This window comes from Pleurodeles waltl, chromosome 6 (assembly GCF_031143425.1).
Source record: "Pleurodeles waltl isolate 20211129_DDA chromosome 6, aPleWal1.hap1.20221129, whole genome shotgun sequence".
In the NCBI taxonomy this organism is placed as follows: domain Eukaryota; kingdom Metazoa; phylum Chordata; class Amphibia; order Caudata; family Salamandridae; genus Pleurodeles; species Pleurodeles waltl.
Window position 1 is genome coordinate 763,264,563 of NC_090445.1, and position 21,789 is coordinate 763,286,351.

Below are 21,789 nucleotides of genomic sequence, written 5' to 3' on the forward strand. Positions count from 1 at the left end.
GCATGCTGCGGCATTGGCATCATCGGTGGGGGTATTTTGGCAAGGGTTGTGGGAGTTGCTTGTCGGTGATTTTGTTCGATTTTCTGTGAGGGGCCCTGGGGATGCGGAGGCGGCTGTTGGGTGCGGTGGTGGCGAAGTGTATGCAGTGATGGTCGGTCCAGTCCGGAGTGAAGGTCCTCTTGAAGGGGATCTGGTTACTTGAGGCAAAAATGGGGTCTAGTGTGTGTCCTGGGGCATGCGTGGGCATAGTGATCAGTTGCTTGAGGCCGAGGGAGGCAAGATTGTCGAGTAGGGAAGTAGTGTTTCGGTCGTAGCGGTACCTCGAGGCGGAAATTCAAGTCTCCCAGGAAGAGGTATTCGGTGGACACTAGGGTGTGGGGGCTAGCGATGTCTACAATAGTGTCGACGAAGGCTAGGTGGGGGCCAGGCGGTCTGTAGACCAGGGTGCCACGGAGGGAGAAGTTGTGAGTATCATGGATCATGAAGTGTAGGTGTTCCATTGTGGTGCAATGTTCCTCAGTGTTGACCATGATGCAGAGTGAGAACTTGTGTATGATGGCCAGTCCTCTGCCCGGACGGGAGGGTCGGTCCTTCCTTAGGAAGTTGTAGCCGTCCGGCATTGCGATGGCGAAGCCCGGTGCAGAGATAGGGTTGGTCCAGGTCTTGGTTAGGGAGGCGATGTCTGGACCGGTGGAGTCGAACAAGTCCCATAGTTCGTGGTGTGCTTATGGAGGGAGTGTATTTTCAGAAGGAGGAAGTTGATGAGGTTGTGGAGGGAGTCAGTGGTTTCAGGTTTGGGGTGTTCCGGTTGTCTGTTGTGGCTAAAACTGAGGTTGCAGTTCCGACAGGAAAAAGGTCCTTGGGTGTCCTTAGGAGATGCGGTGCAGCCAGCACTGAGACGTTCGGTGTTAAGGCGGTGGAGGGTCTTGGCATTGTAATGGAGGGTGGCCTGGGAGTTGCTTGTCAGTGATCCAGGGTTTCTGATGCTGGGTGCGGTCCAGGCGCAGACAGGTGCAAACGGGCTTGCCTTTGGCGCGCTGCGGCTTCCATTAAGAAGGGGAGGGAGGTGGGGGGTCCAGTCACCTGGGAGGCAGGAGAGCAGGAAAAGTGCTCACAGGGGCCAGGAGGGTGGGGTCGCAGGGGCAGCAGAGGAGAAGGAGGGGAACAGAAAGACAGAAAAATAGGAGGAGAGACAGAAAGAAGAAAGAAACAAAACAAAGTAAATACAGATGTAAAAAGCAGAAGTAGAAAGCAGGAGTAAGGAGAGACAGAGAGAGATGGAAGATACTTACTTCTAAATGGCTACTAGGCCACCAGGGATGAGGCACAGGCAGTAGCCTGCGGGTGGAGGAGGACCTCGAACTGAGAGTCAGGCTGACTCTCAGTTCGTTCCCTGAGGCAGAGGCAGAGGCAGAGCCAGCAGCAGGAGAAGCTGGGGAGGGCAACAGATGCTGGCCAAGAGGTCAGTAGAGTTCAGCTTGTTGAGGTGCTTCTTTGATGGTCTCCAGTTTTTGGAATTTCTTATATACCCTTTTTCTACCTCCAACAGTCTCAAACCATTTATCTCCATGGTGTAAATTTCCATCTTAGGATGATGACTACTAATTTTTCTTTTTCACTTTTTACTTGGTTCTCTCTTTCACCTGGGATCTCTCTTTCACCTTCAAAATAATTTCCTCTTGGAGGTTTTGAGACTCAAAGTTCACCTTCACTCCTTGAAGCTCTTGTGTTTTTTTTCTGTTATTTTTGCTTTTGATGGTCACTTTGCTGCTCATCTTCACCAACCCCTTTGGAACCATGCAGTGCACCTGACCTTGGCACTATTAATCAGTGATTGCTTTCATCACTTTTTCTTCTGCAGTCTTTACTCTGTGTGAGAAATCCATGGGTCCACTGTGGCAAGCCTCCACATTTCACAGCATTGTTTGTCACAAGGATCACCTGGTGGGTGCATTCCACGTTGGCTCAAGGGAAGATTTTCAAATGTGCTTCTTCACAATCACCCACTTCCAAGGCTGGAGAGTGTGGCATAGTTCTTCTTTTACTGATGGTGTTGCCTAGTTCACCTGATGAGAGATAACGTGCATGACATCAGCCAGGCCTTTACTGTAATCTAACAATTTATCATCACTTAAAGATAGAAAAGCAGATAAAGGGATTGAAGGATTTCTTATGTCCCACCACATTGATACCTCTGGAGTAGAAAGTCCTGTCTTCTGGTGTACTTCTGGGACTCATAAACACAATTAGAAGTACATGTGGCCATTTCAGTGATGTTGAGGCACATACCTTTGCTAACTTAGATTTCAGAGTGGCATTGACTCACTTTACAACTCCTGATCCTTCTGGTCTGTAACTACAATGGAACCTTTGCTCAATTTGTAAAGCTGCCCACAACAACTTCATGATTTAACTCTTAAAGTGACTACCTTTATCTGTCTTTGAGAAGCTGGCACACCAAATCTAGGGACGAGTTCCCTCAATAATAATTTGGCTACTATCATGCTATTGTATTGCATAGTTGAGTAGACTTCAACCCACCTGGAGAATAAAAAGACAACTATTAAAATGTATCTGAGGCTATTATAAACTTATATCTCAACAAAGTCAACCTGGAGTCTCATAAAAAGATGTTTCGACTAATAGTCACAAGTACTCTCTCACAGCATTTACCTTTTGCCAGGTAATATAAAGTTGACACAGACTTTCAGCTACCTTTCTAAGGCGTGTGTTATACCAGTATGTGTTGAGGAGCCAAGCTATAAGATCCTGATACAAAATAGTTGGACCTTGAATCAGACTCACCTTTCCTGATAACATTGAGTTGGGCAAGATGTATTGCTTGTTAATGTTACACATACCTTATTACAGTCTTTTGTACAACTTCCTTTGCCCCAACTTGTCTTTTCATCCTCTGGTGCTTTGTCCTCGAGTACCCAGGATTGTCTGAACTCTATTTAGCAAGAAATAGTTTACATTTTCATTTGCATTGTCATTAATAGTGTCATTGACAGTATCATTAATCGTTTCACACTCTTCATCTTTTTGCTCTTGTTCTTTTTCTGTTGAATCGAGTGTTACACATTCAAATGTACAATATATTGCCACTTCACAGGGGTAATGATTGCCCAATGTAATCAAATAGGCCCTCATTACAACCCTGGTGGTCGGTGATAAAGTGGCGGTAATACCACCAACAGGCTTACGGTAACTTCTGCCAAATTATGACCATGGCGTTGAAATCTCAGCCACTTTACCACACCGACCGCCAGGGTGGAAACAACAGCCACCACAGCGGTAGACAATGTTCCGCCCACCATCTTAAGACACCGGAAACTGACATCTTTTCTGGGGCAGTACCAACGCTATCAAAAGCCTGGCGGAAACACTACACAGAAGGGAAAGGACTCACCATTGGAGACACAGGGAAGAACCATGCTGCCATGGAGCCTGAACTTCAGATATTCCCGATGATTCTCTACGTCCTGCTCCACCACGAACACCAACGACGGCGGTGACGACCACGGTGAAGTACAGCGGCTTAGCACACAAGGGAGGAGGGGAGGAAAAAGAGAGTGACACACCATACACACAATCAGATGCTGTAAGAAAACATATTTACCCCGTACCCACAGGAAGAATGCAAGGACAACACGAATAGATGAAATTGAGTGTAATAATATAAATACTGTAAAAAGTACAAACAGCCAATCTAAAGGTATATACATATGTACAATGCAAGGGACACTGCCCAGTCCTCAATGTGCGTGGGCCACAGGGCCACATGACAAAGTCCAAGGCCCCACTTGTCTCCTGCACCAACATGGAGCGAAAACTGCAGGGGCATCAGTTGGAAAATAAGCAGGCACCTCAGGGGGACGGGGAATGGGGGGGCACCTCAGCGGGCAGATGGAACATTACCACTGGTCCTGGGGGGGCAACATGCCCATTGCTCTGTCCTGGGAAGTGCAAGGCCACAGTCTCTCAAGTGGGTGACATGCCCACTGGCTTTGGAGGGGGCAACAGGGGGCAACATGCCCTGTGCTTGGTCCTGGGGAGTGCAAGGCCACAGTCTCTCAAGTGGGTGACTTGCCCACTGGCTCTGGAGGGGGCAACATTCCCTGTGCATGGTCCTGGGGAGTGCAAGGCCACAGTCTCTCAAGTGGGTGACTTGCCCACTGGTTCTGGAGGGTACAACATGACAACCTTGTCCTTCCTGCCTGCTGGTTCAGGCCCCTTGTCCCTCCTGCCTGCTGGTGCAGGCCCCTTGCCCTTCCTGGTAGCAGCTGGGGATGGCTCCTTTCCCTTCCTGGTAACAGCTGGGGATGGCTCCTTGCCCTTCCTGGCAGCAGCTGGGGATGGCTCCTTGCCCTTCCTGGCAGCAGCTGGGGATGGCTCCTTGCCCTTCAGGGCAGCACTTGGGGCAGGCACCTTTTCAGTGAGGCTGCTTGGTGCCCTGGATCATTTACCACCACATGTTGCTGGGGACACTACTGGGCCCTTGGACTGGGTGGCTGAGGTGCTTGCCTGGGTTTTAGCCACCCTGGCCAGATGTGAAGGACAGGGGGAGGGGTATGGAAGAGGTCAATGGTGGATAGGAAAAGCTGCTTAGGGACATTGGGGCGGGAAAAGGGAGAAGGTTTGGGAGTGGAGGAAGAGGGAGTGGTTGTAGGAGGTATCTGTCTGCTGTGTTTGGGTGCAGGTGCATGGGATGGATGCTGTTGTGAGGTGGATGGCTGTTGGGTGTCAGAGTGCTTGCGTTTGTGTACCTTTGGGGGGGACAGGCACAGTGGAAGAGGACACAGGGGACGCTTGCATGGCTGTTGGGGTGGTGCCTGCCAGTGAGGTGTGTGTTATGATAGGTGTACTGGTGATGGCAGTAGTGGATGAGGATGTAGTGCATGCAGGTGTGAGTGTTGACGGAACTGGGAGGGAGTTGGAGTAAGAGGAGGAGGGGGACACAGTGAGGTAGTGAATGTTGGAATGTCTGGATTTGGATGGTGTTTGTGTGAGTGCCTGTGGGATGAAGTTTGGTGCTTGTGTTTTTGCCTGTACCAGTTTTGGGTGTTGTCTTGTGTGCATATGCATCTGTATGTATGCTGGGGATAGGCTGGGGTTGAGGGGAATGGAACTGAGAAGAGGAAGTTGGAGGGGGGAGGATAGAAACAGGGACAATGGCTGCCATCAGAGAGGAGGCCAGAGCCTTGATTGATCTCTGTTGGGACGCCAAGTCAGTGTGAATGCCCTCCAGAATTGCATTGGTCTGTTGCATTTGGGCTGCCAGCCCCTGATTGGCATTCGCAATGGTTGACTGCCCACCAGAGATGTATCTCAGGAGGTCAATAGCCTCCTCACTCAGGGCAGCAGGGCTCACTGGGGCAAGGCCTGAGGTGCCTGAGGCGAAGGAGATGCCCACCCTCCTGGGTGAGCGGGCACGGCCAACTCACTGAGGGGCTGCTGGGAGGGCGGTGCTGGTATGGGGGTGGCAGCTGTACCTGTAGCTGGGGTGGGCACAGAGGTGTCCGCCACCACCAGGGTGCTTCCATTGGAGAAGGTATCTGTGTCAGAACTGTCCCCTCCAGTCTCCGCAGTGATGTTCACCTCGCCCTCCGTCCCACTGGTGCCCTCACCGTCGGTGGACTCTGGCTCCTGGGTCCTGTGGGATGCAGCTCACTCTGTTGACGGTGCCTCTGCTCCTCCACCAGATGATGCTAATGCACATAAGGACAGGATGGCAAAACAAAAAGGGGGGGACGAGACAAAGGATACACTGGGTCAATGACTGCACCAACACCCCCGTTGGCGTACACAGCACCCTCACACACAGGGAACAGGCCTACTCACAATGCAATTCACTACCAGTTACAATGCTAGTCACCAGGGCATGGGGAGTGACACATACCGCCAACTGCAGCGTACCTGGGACCCACACAGCCCTGCCCAGTAGTGGATGCCTACAAGCTAGGTAGGAGGAATATCACATCAGAACCCTGCCTAACATGGGACCTACTCTGCAATGTCAGACCTGGCCTAGGGGCACCCACAGACACACATCCCCAACCCAGATACCACCCCTCCATGAGTAAGTAGTAATGATGGGCACAGTACTCACCCCCTTGTGGCTGCTGTGATGCCCTCAAGCGCCCATCTATCTCTGGATAGGCCACCGCCAGTATGCAGGCCATCAGGGGGGTTAGAGTTCCACGGGCACCCCTTCCTCGTTGGGACGCCATCCCCCGTTGGGCCGCGCGGTCTTCCATGCCCAGCATCTCAGGTCCTCACACCGTTTGCGACAGTGGGGGCTCTGCCTGCCATAGATCCCCAGGGTCCGCACATCCTTGCAATGGCATTCCATATACCCTTTTTTTGATGGGCGCTGACCTGCAGAGGAAATACACACAGGGAAAGGTATTAGTCAGACCGTCCTCCCTGTTACACTCATGGCCCACCATATCCCTTCCCATCCCCATTTGCACAGACATGGCCAAGCACACGAGCAGCCCGCCACCCAGGGAACATCCACCAACCCCCCCACACGAGGCCTTCACACACACCACTCCATGCATTGATGCCCCATGCATTGTGCTCACAGTGTACTCATCTGTTGGTCTGGAGGCCCATACAGCAGTCCGAACTGGGGTAGGACCCATCCACAAGTCTCTCCAACTCTGCCGAGGTCAAGGCAGGGGACCTTTCCCCAGTCACACGCACCATGGTAGGTCCCAGACACAGGTCACAGCAGCACATGCAGTGCAGGTCCTCTCCTGTTGAAGGACACGCAGCAAGTGAGTGAACAAAAAGAAAATGGCAGTGACGTCTGCAGGGCCGCCGCGGTCTTCCGTGCCCAGCATCTCAGGTCCTCCCACCATTTGCGACAGTGGGGGCTATGCCTGCCATAGACCCCCAGGGTCCGCACATCCTTGGCGATGGCATTCCATATACCCTTTTTTTGATGGGCACTGACCTGCAGAGTAAATACACACAGGGAAAGGTATTAGTCAGACCGTCCTCCCTGTTACACTCATGGCCCACCATTCCCCTTCCCATCCCCATTTACACAGACATGGCCCAGCACACAAGCTGCCCGCAACCCAGGGAACATCCAACAACCCCCCCCCACACGAGGCCTTCATACACACCACTCCATGCATTGATGCCCCATGCATCGTGCTCACAGTGTACTCATCTGTTGGTCTGGAGGCCCATACAGCAGTTCGTACTGGGGTAGGACCCATCCACAAGTCTCTCCAACTCTGCAGAGGTGAAGGCAGGGGCCCTTTCCCCAGTCACACGCGCCATGGTAGGTCCTAGACCCAGGTCACAGCAGCACATGCAGTGCAGGTCCCCTCCTGTTGAAGGTCAGACAGCAAGTGAGTGAACAAATAGAAAATGGCGGTGACGTCAGCAGTGGTGCATACCGTCACCGCCGGCGTACATCACCATTGGCCACTGTACCCCATAGTGCCCAATATTATCTAATGAGGTGTTGCACGGCGGCTCCTGACCGCCTCCCGCAACGGCGCACAACGTCAGCGGAATTACCTCACTTCCACCTGTCCCTCCACACAGGACAGGCGGACGCCATTTCAGGTGGGGGGGGGCAGGCCCTGGAATATAACTGCAACACAGTTCACAATTGGACATGCCACTTGTCCATTTGAAATCAACATCATGCATTGTACTGTTGTGGCTACAATGTACAGTCAGTGACTTCTCCCTCTTTTGCCCCATAGATTGCTACCGCTGCGGATGAATAGGAGATGGAAACATACCCCTGTGTACAGACCCCTGGTGAACCTGCCAACAAAGGAGGACAGGAACATTATCCTCACTTACGGGCTTGACAGGGCCACAATCACGGAGCTGTGTGCCCAACTGGAGCCTGACCTGATATCTGCTATCCGTCACCCCACTGGGATCCCCCCTCTTGTGTAAGTCCTATCTGTGCTCCATTTCTTGGCAACTGGCTCTGTCCAAGTGACAGTGAGCTTGGCAGCAGGAATGTCACAGCCAATGTTTTCAGTAGTGCTGACCAGAGTGTTGGCTGCCCTGATTAAACACATGTGCAGCTACATTGTTTTCCCCCAGGTGGAGGATTTGGACACAGTGAAGGCTGACTTCTATGCAATGGGATATATCCCCAACATCATTTGGGCAATTGATGGCACACGTATTGCATTTGCCCACGCCCGCCCTCGGCAAAATGAACAGGTGTACAGAGATCGAAAGAGTTTTCACTCCTTGAATGTCCAGATGGTGTGCCTGGCGGACCAGTACATCTCCCACGCCAATGCTAAGTATCCTGGGCCGCTGCATGATGCCTTTATACTGAAGAATAACAGCATCCCAAATGTGATGGGCTAACTACAGAGGTACAGGGTGTGGCTAATAGGTGAGCCCTGGTTCTCACCCAGTGGATGTTGGTATATGGGTATAGTGTGGGCCATATGGGATAGTGTGTGGCTAAATGTTGTCCCCCGATATTTGCAGGTACTCAGGTTACCCCAACCTCTCATGGCTACTGGCCCCTGTGAAGAATCTCAGGACAAGGGCAAAGGAATGTTACAATGAGGCACATGGGCGAACAAGAAGGATAATTGAACGTACCTTCGGCCTCCTGAATGCCAGGTTTCGGTGCCTCCATCTGACAGGTGGATCCCTGTACTACTAACAAAAGAAGGTCTACCAGATAATCATGGCATGCTGCATGTTGCATAACCTTGCCTTGCGATGCCTTGTGCCTTTTCCTGCAGGAGGAGAAGGAGGTTGGAGATGGCCGTGTGGCAGTAGTGGACCCTGTGGACAGTGAAGATGAGGAGGCAGTGGATGAGGATGAGGACAACAGATCTGCAGCGATTCAAAAATACTTCCAATGACACACAGGTAAGACAGTGTAACTTCACATTTCATTGTCATTTTTTGGTTTCACACTGTCACTGGCAGGCTGTGATTTCCCACTTCTATGCCCACTCACTGTACCATTTGGCAACTGTTTTTGCAGATATTGGTGCCACAGGATCGCTCCTGGTCTGTACACTTCAGCCAACTACAGGTCTATCCAATGTGAACATTACTGTACAGTTGAATTGCAATTTTTTAACCTTGTTAAACGAATACATCCTTCAATTATTTCACATACTCCATACTTGTATTTTTTTCAAAGTGTGTTTATTGAAGTGCTAAGAAGAAGAGGGGCATGTGCAATGGGATGGGGTGATGATGGAGGAAAGTTCAGGGTATTGTTCCAGTCTCTTTGTAGCACAGGTGCATTGTCCAAGGGGACATAGGAAGGGGAGCAATGGCAGTTCAAGGAGGACAGGGTGACAGAGTGGGACACAAGGGTGACAATTAGGAGAGTCTAATTTTCTGGCGGGGTTTTGGCAAGTGTCTCTGGCATCTTCCTGGATCGCAGGGAACGTTTGCTGGATGGCTCTCCTTCTGCAGGGGGAAGGGTGCTGGTGGCCTGTTGGTCCTGTGGCGGGGCCTCCTGTCCACTAGCGGCTGCCGAGGTGGATTGCAGTTCAGATGTCTGGCTAGTGGCAGGGGCCCGCTGTTGTGTAACTGCCTCCCTCATAATGTTTGCCATGTCTACCAGCACCCCTGCAATGGAGACCAGGGTGGTGTTGATGGCCTGCAAGTCTCCTGATCCCCTGGTACTGTCCCTCCTGCAGCCGCCTGTTCCCCTGAACGTTGTTCAGCATCTGGCCCAGCGTATCCTGGGAATGTTAGTAGGCTCCCAGGATCTCTCTGAGTGCCTCCTGGAGAGTCGGTTCCCTGGACCTGTCCTCCCCCTGGCGCACAGCAGTCCTCCCAGTTTTCCTGTTGTCTTGTTCCTCTGTCCCCTGAACCGTGTGCCCACTGCCACTGACCCCAGGTCCCTGATTGTCTTGGGGGCGAGGTGTGCCCTGGGGTCCCTATAGTGGTGGACACACTGCTGATTGACGTGTCCTGGGGAAAGAGGTATGGCTACGCTGAGTGGGTGCTGTGGTGGTGTTTCCTGATGGGGGAGGCTCTGTGGTGGTGTGTGACTGTGCCTGGGTAACCGACTGTCCAGAGGTCCCTGATGGGCCAGGTTGGTCATCCAGATCCAGGCGACCAGAGTTGCTGTCATTACTGTGGGCCTCTTCTGGGGGGGACTGGATTGTGCTGGCATCTCTTCTCCACTGACATTGGTTGGGATACCTGTGGAGATGTAAATGCAGTGTTATTGTTTCTGTGTGTGACATATTGGGCATGGGTGGCTTGCCCTTTTTGGTTGTATTTGCCCTGGCAGCTTTCACTTGTGTTAGTTGGTGTATGGAGGGGTAGCTAATTCTCTCTATTGTGCATGCTTTAGTGATAGGTGTCCATGCAGGTCTGTGAGAGGTGTCCATGCATTGGAATGGTATGCACGGCTTGGCATTGGGATGAGTGTGAAGTGATGGTGGCGTGTGTGGGAGGTGGAGTGATGGGAGTGAGGGCAAGGGTGGGGGAGTGTGATGGCATGCAGGTAGTGGGGTGATAGTAGTATAGAGTTGACTTACCAGAATCCAGTCCTCCTCATACTCCAGCCAGGCCCTCAGGATGTATGATTGCCAAGACTTGCTCCTCCTGTGTTGTTAGTTGTGGGGGAACAGGTGGGGGTCCACCGCCAGTCCTCTGTACAGCGAGCTGGTGTCCTGCTGCAATGGGACATACCTTCCCCCGTAGGTCATTCCACCTCTTCCTGATGTCATCCCTTGTTCTGGGGTGCTGTCCCACGGAATTGACCCTGTCCACGATTCTCTGACATAGCTCCATCTTCCTAGCAATTGGATATCTGCTGCACCTGTGCTCCAAATAGTTGAGGCTCTACCATGATGATTTTATCCACCATGACCCTTAGCTCCTCCTCTGCGATTCTGGGGTGTCTTTGTGGTGCCATGGGTGTTGTGTGAGTTGTGTGGGTGAGTGTGTGTAGGGTGATGTGTTGGGGTGTGTGTTGTAAGGTGCGTGGGTGGTGTATAGGTGATGGTGGTGTGTGGCTCTGGTCTTGTCTGTGGTCATGGTGTCTCTCTGGTCGCAATTGTTTGTAGTCGTAAAGGGTTGTGGGTAGTGTGGGTATGTGTTTTATAGTGCTGTGGGTGTGGTATGTGAATGGGTGTCAGGTGTGTGTAGTTTGAATTGTCCAATGTGGTATTGTTTTGTCTGTGTGTGTGTATTTTGAGCTTGGCGGTATGTGCCGACAACGGTTTACCACCGTTGGATGTCCTCCGTGGTACTTCATGGGTCATAATGTGGTGGGGGTTGTTCTGTTGGCGTAACAGTGTGGGTTTTGATTCTGCCAGTTTATCACTGACCTTTGGTGTAGCCGACTTGTGCCTGTGGCTGAATAGTGACGGATTGGTGTGTGTGTCTCATAATATGGTGAACAGATATTCGCGGCGGCAGCGGTATGTTGGCGGCAGTCAGTGTGGCGGTAAGTGGGATTTACCGCCAATGTCATAATGAAGGCCATAGATTTATGGGCAACACATTTTACCTCTGAAACCTCCTTAGTTTTCTGAAATGATTTCAACAGTTTCGGAATGTGTGTCCCATTACCTACTGTGGCACCAGAAGAAGTGATACAATTATTTTGTGGCCACAATCATCCAAAATCGTGGACCACACCTAGCCCATCCTGACACAGTATTGGTTGTCATACTCAATTCATTGATTAGGCAGCCCACTCTTGTTAAAGCAATCATTTCTGCTATTTGTATTGAGTTTAGATTGCACAAATAAGATGCTTCCACAATATTTTATATAATGCAGACTGCATAAGCTGCTCCTAATGTTCCTTGATGATCTTTCAGACAAGAGCCACCCACAAATAGAATCTGATCCACCTGTTCAAGTGGAACACCTACTATTTCTGGTCTTGGTTGCGTACACAAGTAGGTTACATCAAGGCAATCATGGTTGCAATGTTAAGTTATGTTGTGTTATGTTATGTTAATTTGTATCACGTGCTAATCACCCATGAGGGTACTCAGACACAAGAGCAAGAGTGTGGCGAGAGGTCTCTGCATGGTCATTTGAAAAGCCAGGTCTTTGTGAGGAGGTGAGGCTCAGATGTGCGAAGGGAGTTTGTTCCACACTTTGGGCATGGTGTACGAGAACATGCCTCCTCCTGCAGTGCTTTTGTGAATGCCGGAGGTGTGTGAGTGAGACTGAGAGAGTAGTTTTCTGGCTGGCTGGTGGAAGTATTTTCAGCTGTTCAGATATGCTGGTCCGCTGTTGTGCAAGGCTTTGTATGTGTGCATGAGGAGTTTCAACTGACTGCTTTTATGAATGGGGAACCAGTGGAGCTCTCTGAGGTGAGATGAGTTGTGGTTGCAGACTGGAAGGTTGTGGATGGGTCTTGTGGTGGCATTCAGAATGGTCTGAAGTCTCTGTGTGAGCTGCTTGGAGATTCCAATGTAGAGTGCTTTACCGCAGTTGAGTCTGCGAGTGATGAGTGCCTGGGTGATGGCTTGTCTGGTATTCTGTGGCAGCCATTTAAAGATCTTTCACAGCATTCATAGGATGTAGTAGCAGGCAGTGCTCACTGCAATGACTTGTGCCATTATGTTGAACTTGTTGTCCAGTTTGATCCCCATGTTTCTGGTGTGGTTGGTTGGTGTAAGTCCTAGCTTTGTTGGCCACCAGGTAATGTCCCAGGGGGGGATCTTGTTTCTGAAGACAAGTACGTCTGTCTTGTTGAAATCAAGATTTAGGCAGTTAGTTCTCATCTAATCTTCTACCATGGTCATGCAGTTGGTGAAGTTGGTTCTGGTGGTGCTAGTGTTGTCCATCAGGTAGAGAACGAATTGGGTGTCAATGGCATAGGATGTTGATGCCTTGGGATCAGTTGGTGTTAGCAAGTGGTATCATTTAGACATTGAGAAGCACTGAGGGACTCCACAGACCAGATTCTTGGACTCCGATGTAAAAGGTTGCCCTCTGTCTTTTTGGGTTTTTCCTGTGAGAAACAAGCAGGTCCATTTGAGTGCAGGTCCTTAAATGCCAATCTTGTGGAGTCTTCTAATGAGTATGTTGTGGGAGACTGTGTTGGATCCTGCAGAGAGGTCAATGAGGGTTGCTGTTTCTCCTTGGTCTAGGACGTTCTGGATGCGGTAAGTGGCTGTGATGAGGTTGCCGTGGATTTTTCGCAGACCTAATTAAATGTTGTCCAGCAGGTGGTGGAGTTTGGAGTGGGTTGTGAGTTGCTCATTGGTGGCCTTCTCTATCACTTTTTGCTGAGTATGGGAGTAGGGAACTTGGACTGAAGGTTCTGGTCTGCCAATAGTTTCTGGAGGAGGGCTTTGACCGTGGTGGACTTCCAGTTTTCGGGAAATGTGGCAGATGTGATGGAGGTGATGATGATGTGGGTGAAGGCGGCGCTCGCTGATGCTGCTCCCACGTTGTAGATGTGTTTGGCCAGGGATCTGTACGGGCCCCTGAGTGGATGGACTTCACGATCATGCCTTTGTCTTCTCTGGAGAGAGTTTCCCACTTGGTTTTGTGATCGTCTTAGTTGGTGATGGGCACGATGGCCATCAGATCGGTAGGGATTGGTTGGTGTGCTAAATTGGTGTAGATGATTAAAATTTTGTTGTGAAAGAAGTTTGATAGGTTATTGCACAGTTCTTGGGAGGGGGAGGCACTGTTGTCAAAGGCCGAGGTTGTGGTTCAGTCCATTATCAGGACGATCTCCTTGCTGTTGGTGGCACCCCCTTCAATGCATTCTGCTAGTACTCTTATTTTGGTATCTCTCAGTTGATGACGGTAGTACCTGAGTGCAGCCTTGTTAGTGGTTCTGTCAGTGGTTTTGCAGTTGGCTGTCCGTTTTCTTTCTAGGTGTTTGCAGTGCCATTTGAAGTGTCAGAGGTCTTCTGTGTAGCAGTTGGCTTGCTTTTTGGTTCTCCTTTGCTTGTTGCGTTTAATGGATGCAAGTCTGCACAGTTCTTGATCCAATTATTGCAGTTGGTGATGTCTTTGTTGAGGCTGTCAGTGGGGTTTGTGTGATCTGTGCTGAGGATGTTGCTTCTGCGATTTTGCCCCAGTTGCAGCTGGGTAGGCTAGTGCTGGTGGATGTGCTGATTTGTGGGGTGTTGATTTGGAGTGATCAGTCCATGTGAATGGTGATGTGGAGTTGTACTTGATGCTGTTGTTTGGGGTTCCAGTATGTGTCCTGCGATGTGCGTTGGTCCTGTGATAAGCTGAGTTATTCCAAGTTTCTTAAGGCTTTTGAGGAGTGCTGTGGAGCAGGAGTTGGTACCCTCTTCTAGGTTTTAAATTGAGGTCTCCAGTGAGTATGAAGGCTCTGAGGTTGATGGCTTGGTAACCAATAAAGTCTGTGTTAAGGGTACCAAAGTCTGGGTAGTATCAGTGGTTGGTAGACAAAAGTTCAGTTTAGGAATACGTTTTCAGAGATTTGTAATTTGAAGTGCAGGTGTTCCATGAATGGTTTGGTGCTTTATGTGGAGGTTGAGCAATTGATGGAGTCTTTGTAGATGACAGAGTGGTCTTCTCCTGGCTTGCAAAGACAATCTTGTCATGTGGTCTTGTAGCCAGCAGGGATTACCATGGTGATGTTCGGTGCTGACGTGGGGTTGAGCCATTTTTACCAAGAGGATGAGGAGGTCAGGTGTGTCATTGCTCAACAGGTCCCAGATTTCAGTTGTGTGTTTGCTGAGAGGTTGTGTGTTGAGTGAGCATGCATATAAGTGAGTATTGTGGTGTGGGTTTGCAGAGGTGTGTGGTGCTGGGTGCAGGTGTTTTAGGTTTTGCTGGTGCTTGTATGGGTTGTGCTGGTAGGTTGTTACAGGTGAACTGGCAATCTTCATCTTCCTCATCTTCTCTGCTTGCAATTGGCAAAAGAGTTGGAGGATTCAGGGTATTGCATCTAATGATTGAAATGTTGTCAGCCATTAGAATATTTTGCTCATAGTGTGTAGTGTGGTGTTTTCCAGGTGCTAAGTTCAGGTACGAGTCAGCAGAATTTTGACTGAATGGGAAATCAACCCAATGAGTAGACAACCCATCACAATTCTCTTGCTTTGTTCAGTTGCAAGACAAACTTCTGCTACTGACTTTGAGCAATCAATGTAGTTTATGGATCAAATCTGGCAGAAAAGTAAGCAACAGGCTGCTTCACTTCACCATGATTTTGAGTTAATAAAGACAATGCACATTTTCTCCCTCATGGCATACCTTCTCCCTCATGACAGAACAGATAAAATTATTTTTCATAATTTGCCCTTCCTACAGCTGGTGACCTATAGACTTTATCTGTGAGCTCTGGAAAGGCACTCATCATCTGGCACTGGATCATGTTCATTACTTTGACGAAGCCTCAGGAAACAATTTTTAATCCTCTGCCTACAGTAGCCAACCATTCCCCAAAATATTCTCACTTCTCTTTGTGTAGTTTGAGGATTAATCCTCAGGATTGCAGAAACACATTTGTTACTCTTTTCTCAATGTGATGTCCCAAATTCGATGGCTTACATCATACAATACTTCATTTTTGTGGGTGGCATCTTTGCCTATTGTCTTCAAGAAGGTTCAAAAGATCAGTTGTATCCAACTTGCAATCTTCTTTTGTTTTAAATGACCATCGGGTTATGGATGTGCTGCACCAACAGTGAGTTATTGAGTAGTTGCAAATTTTCCAAATCTTTCTTTAGAAGCTGACAGATGATTGAGGGAAAACACACCACACACAAACTTTATTAAATAATTAATGAGAATAGATATTGGCTATCCTCTTGAAGAGGAATGGAGAAGAAGCATTTGCACAAACCATTCTGCATCCGCATGAACCTGAAACAAAATCACACCAGGATTTGGTACCAGAGGACATCTTTGGACTACAATTGTGTTAATTTTATGCAGGTCTTGGATACCCTCCATTTTCCACTTGTTTTTTAATCCCCATCACAAGTAAGTTACAGGGACTAGATAGCACTTGTCTTGATAGCTTGATCAGTTTCTCAATTAGGGTTTTCATGCCCTTCTCTGCTTCCTCTATAAGCTTGCATTGGGGAGTCCAGGGATAAGCGCAATTTAGTTTCTTTGTCATTTTTATTGGCTCTGCTCTTTTAATAAATCCACTCACTTTACTTGTGAAATTGCAAACCTTCTCTTTCACTAAGTAAATCTAACAGAAATATTCCAGGTCCTAAGCATGAGTTGTGGGTCTGCTCTCTAGAGTTGTGGCAAGCTAGACATTGCTTACCTCCAGAATGGAGACTTTTTTCAAATGACAAAATGCACAGCAAAAATCACATTGTCAGCAGAAGGTGATCAAATTGTTACACTTGTTTAATAAATCAGAATACAGAATGTAATGCAGCATCAACCAACACCATGGTAACTCCCTCCCCTAAGTGAATATAAATAGAATCTTTTTGACTAATGTTATTAGTTTTGACAGTACAAATTTAGTAACGCTCAAAGCAATGAATAGGCTTGCTGTAGCAGGCGGGAAAAGATCTTGAACAGTTACATTTCTACAGAGCAAGCCTTCCGAATTCACCGGGTACAACACAACAACAAAGTATTTCATTTCAGGGCATTCTGCTGCATGCAGAGGCAGAGGCAGACAAAAACATGGACGTGTAGAAATACAAGATGGAGTCAAGCTTTCTTTAGGCCTTGTCTGGCATATGTTAGGAAAACACACCTATGTAAAATGCAGCTTTTTTTATTTTTTTGTGTAGAGCATTCATGTTATTGAGCAAACATTATTTATTATTTAGAAATACCTTTATCACCATCATAGAGGAATTACTTATTTGAATGTTGAACAGCAGGGCATAAAACGAAGCATAAATAGAACATCAAATGGCAAATAGAAAATGTATTGTTTGTACTGGTGTTTATATAGCACTTTCCATACCCCTTGAGAGGCCAAAAGCATGTTCCGGTTGGTCTGGTAATTTATATGTCCACTAAGGTAATAGACATTAGAAAAAGGAAAGCAAAAGAGAAATCTGAAAATAGAAAACAATAAAAAATTATCTAACTGAATAAGTATGTAAGCAAGAAGTCTTCTGAAATATATGGAGAAAAATGTAGAGTGAGCTCAATTGTAGCTCTAATCTCTGGTTATGTGGGTAATATGGTGAATTCTAAAACCAGGTCAAGAATATGTAATTTTGAGAGTGGAGGACTTGTTTGCTTTGGCTCTGTTATGTACCTTGGACTTGACTTTCATATTTTTGTTGCAAGGGTCATTTTGATTCTTCACCATCAAGAACACCAACACCAAACGGACAAGGAAGCACCGGATCAAGCGCTGTTATCTCAAGCAACCAGAGCTATGGTTATAAAGACAAGCAGGGCAAGGAAGTATTTTATACCACCATTGGCCTCTACCAGGTACAGTGCACGTTTTGCAAACCTGTTTTGATTATTTTTATTAACGCTAAAACAGTGTGGGCATAGCTAAGGAGAAATGTAGTTCTGTATTTAATATTTGTGTAAGTTATTTGAGGCTTTATATTGAAGTAAGAGTGAGTTTCTTGTTGGGGTCTGAGGGCAAAGGAGCAACAAGGTTCCTGAATGTGCTGTGATGACATGCCTCTTAACAGATGAGTTGTGACCTTCTTTACGAAGTGTAGCAATAAATAAGTAAGTGAATTCTGGAGGGACATTGTTCTGGGTACATAGTGTGAGAAGAAATACCATTAAGTTTGTTTCCTTCTTTCACTTCCTGATTTCCTTCCACCTGAGAAGTCTGTGGTTTCCTATATTGCATTGAGCCTGTGAGATGGCTGGTTCATTCTGCTAGGAAGGGTGGTATTGTGGTTGTTATTGACTTTTAATGGATGTAGCATATCTTGAAAATGATAAAGGATTTGATCGGTAGCCAATCAGGTACATGAATGTGAATATAACTTAGTTGTACGTCTTTAGTACTTTTGGGCAGTGGAATGCAAACTAGTCCTTAAAGAGCCAGAATTGAGTCAGATGGAAGAGGACTGGTATTAGAAGGGTATCATGAAGTTAGTCTTCTTCTTGATATGAGTTGTCAAAGAAAGGTTACTGTTGATGATAAATCAAGTGATTTTGTAGGTGATGTGCATTGGGATAATAAGTCTGTGAAGTTTCATTTTAGATATGTTTTCCTGGGTCAGGTCCTGTTACATGCTGTTGGCAGCGTTGAAGGATTAATTATTTGTCAGCTTTAACTTGAGGTTTGACTAGAGTTCCAGGCTTAGATGATGATGATGAGTCTTAATTATTAAGGAGAATTTAAAATATTGCCCTATTCCATAGGTGAACTAGTGAATCCTAATTCTATCAGTTTCAGGAAAGACTTTAAGGATTTCAAGAGATCACAAGGCAGGGAATATTACTGGAGGGCCTCAGTGCGTCATTAGTAACTTCCAGAATGTAGAGGTGCCTAACTGAATGAGATCTGTTGGCTGGAGACGTATGATGAGAACAAGGGTATTACAGTGAGGTTGAATTCCATGAACGTTAACATGATGTTCAAATGCTGTCAATGGATCCGGGACAGGTATCACCTTTGTCTGCAATGTGTTGAACATCTTAAATACCTTGTTACTGCTGAAACTTGGCTAGAAGTTGAGCTCCTAGTTGTTTAAGAGGTTTTTGTAGGTAATATAGACCCTCATTGCAAGTTAAGGGGTAAATTCTGAGCAGGATTGGCATTACAAATTGTGTCATACTTATCTTGCAGTTTTCACCTCCTAGATTCCCGCAGACCAAACATACAAAATGTACTAGGGGAAAGGTCTGTATAAAGGCAAAATATTCATAAATACTGATTCTACATGCTATACCTCATTGTGAAGTTGCAAATTAAGAATGGGAGGAGTTTATTTAGTGCAGGAGGTAAATATCTCACCCTGAGGTAACGGTATTTAACATCTGCAGTAAATATCTTGCTCTATTCTGTTAAACTTGCAATGTGGGCCTTATTCTTGCAGTTGGATGCAAACTACAGTTATCTTACCAAGGAATGCTAGGAGAATGATGGGGCTTTGCTTTGCAAAGAGAATGATTGCTTATGGATGAGGCCTTGTGTCAGGGAATTGTTGGTTGATGATGAGGGATTTGAGTTCTTCTCTGAAGAGGTGGCATCTTGGTATGTTGTGATTTGGGGTTGCTAAGTATGTCAATAAGATCTGTGATTGAAGTGTCTTGAAAAAGGAGGTAGTATTCAGGGTAGGGATAAGTGCTTTCTGCAGGTTTACCAGCGAAACTGCTGGTTTTGTATTGCATTGTGGCGGCTGTACTGCTGAGGGTTTTTTTGACGATGTGCAAGAAGTATTCTTCGAAAGTGCAGTGTTGTTACTTAGAAGCTTTGGGTTGTCTAAGATGTGTTATTGGTTTGTGGTGGTTGAAGTTTAGGATATTGGAATAGTCTGCCTAATCCACAAATTCTAGAGGCGGCATGGAGAAGACGCCATATGCAGTGTTTCTTTTGTGATTATTTAGTTTGATAATGTGTTGCCTGGCATCCACGGTGTCAGCAACATCAAAAAGTACTAAAATTGTATACTTGATGGATGAGTCACATAGGAAGTTGAAATCACTGAGTTCCCAGTCATCAGTAGATTTAGTGAAAGGTAGGTATTTAGGTATACAGAGGCAAGGTGCAGGTGGCCACATCGAGGCAATTGAACGTTTAGAGTTCCACTGGATTTTAGGACCAGGAATATTTCTTGATGATTCTGAGGCTGTAGGAGGTAATCCAATCAAAGATGTGTAGGTTGGGAGAGCCATGTCTCTGTGATGACTAGGAATAGCTTGATGAGGTGATGGCATCTGTTGCATGCCATATTGTTGCTATTCATGATGAGGTACTTCATCTGATTAGGGAGTAGACTGTGTATGCTGATGAATGGAATGTGTATAAGGGTGTTGATGTCAGCGGAATTCGAGTGGTGACTATGGATGCATTGGCTGTTTGTTCCTCATATGCTGTTCCTCGTTACCCCTAACAAACTCCATTCTTAGTTTGTTGGTCTGGCTGGACTATAAAAAGATTAGGCAAATCTAAGTCACGCTTTGAGAAAAGTTACTTGAGCATATAAGAGAAAGTAAGCGTGCCAACGGTATTTTATTTTGTATTATTCATTTTTAGTGTCACTTCACTTTTATTCATGTCAGATTGCTAAAGAGACATGTTCATGATGACAGTATACAGCCATCTGCGCAGAGAAGACAAACATTATGTCCCTAGAGAAGGCTTGCAGCCTGAAAATGAGTTTGGAAGACAGGGTACTCATTCACAAATGCACGACAGAGTACCCTATCTTCTAAACCCTAGGTCCACCCACCTCATTTAGGACAGATGGACCACTGGCTCCACTGGCAGAATACTTTCTTTGATTGCCTGACGGGCCGTCGTTGGAAAGGCATTGCACCATCTGCTTTATTTAGGCTGTCCAACAAACATTTAGAACATTGAGAGGAACCGCACAGAGAAGACCCCTGTCTGCTCTCTTCTTTACACTTGGCTGATGTAGTACCCTCAGAAGCCGAACGTAATGTCCTCCGCAGTCGCACACTACTTAGTCCACCAAATTATAAATCAGGCCCTTGCTTTGAGCGTATCTCATAACAAAGCAAAAACATTTTGCTGTTATGGGGTCTGTAATATGAAAGTGTGGCTTAAACCTGCAGAACATGTAGCATGTTCACCACTACTTTATGAGGAAATTAATATTGGACACCAAGCTTGCATGAAATGGTGAGGCAGTGGATAATGGATTGTGGGGAGGTTTCACATTTGTGAAACTATGAAGAGCTGATCAGATAAGGTCACAGACAAACAGCCACGAAGATGTCAGTGCGAATTGTGGGATCCGAAAAGGGACATACATGTGAGGGCACTTGAAGGAAAATCTTTGTTTTACAATCACAAAATGGAGATGGTCTGTTTTGTTTCTTAGGCACGATGCACAGTACATTAGTGAGTATTTCCATAACTTTCAGAAGCATTACCCTGTGCCCTGAGTAAGTACAAGTACACATCGACTTCCTGCGGTGTGTGAAGGGAAGTAGCTACGATGACTTTGGACCCCGAAAACACATTTATCCGAATCGATCTTGCTGGCTTGCAACATATTATGGTTCTTCCTGTAGGTATTTGGATTTGTAGGTTTCATTGATATCGAAGTTATTAATTTCCTCTGTTTTAAGTTTGGATTTTTACTTCGATACTTCAGCTTAGTTGGTGAATTTAGTTTCCTTTATGTTTTACATTTCTGGGTTTTATTTTTTATTAAACTTGAACAAGTGGGGTTACATGTAATCCGTGCCAATAACAGCAAAAGTGGTACACTCGTCCGTTTACCTTTGTGTTCTACTAGTACTGGTCTCTGATTTTTTTAGGATTTTGTTTTGTCCCATGACTCTTGGCAGGGGTGGTGGCGCAGAGGGGCACCACTACACTGATTTGTAGCAAGCGTTTCACAAGCAGCTGCTGTAGGCGTTTTATAGAAAAACACTCGATGGTACCAATTGTAGAGTTGTAATAGCTCTCTGTGCCTTCCCACAGGCAAGTTGTATGACACTCAGGCCTCAATCTACCAAACTTCACGGATTACAGCATATTGAGAAATCCTGCAGCACTGCTTCGTGTGAACGGGCAAAATACTGCAGAGCACTATTTATTATGAGATGTGAGCCCATGATGTCATTGGCTGCGCTGCCACAAACAATGATTTGTTAGTATAAAGCTACGTCGTGTGCTAAGGCACAAAGATGAGTGAGTTGTTTCTTGTGTGAGTTTTGCACTTGAGGGACGCTATGAGTTAAAAA

The 21,789-nt window shown here is 47.0% G+C and overlaps 1 protein-coding gene across 1 annotated transcript in view; it reads left to right on the forward strand.

Annotated features, from left to right (window-relative positions):
• LOC138301697 (guanylate cyclase 2G-like) overlaps positions 1 to 21,789 on the forward strand; it is a 378,147-nt gene that overhangs the window by 157,632 nt on the left and 198,726 nt on the right. The window contains exon 11 of the mRNA XM_069242214.1: positions 17,247 to 17,370. Within this exon, the coding sequence (XP_069098315.1) occupies positions 17,247 to 17,370 (124 nt within the window). The remainder of the gene's footprint in view (positions 1 to 17,246; positions 17,371 to 21,789) is intronic.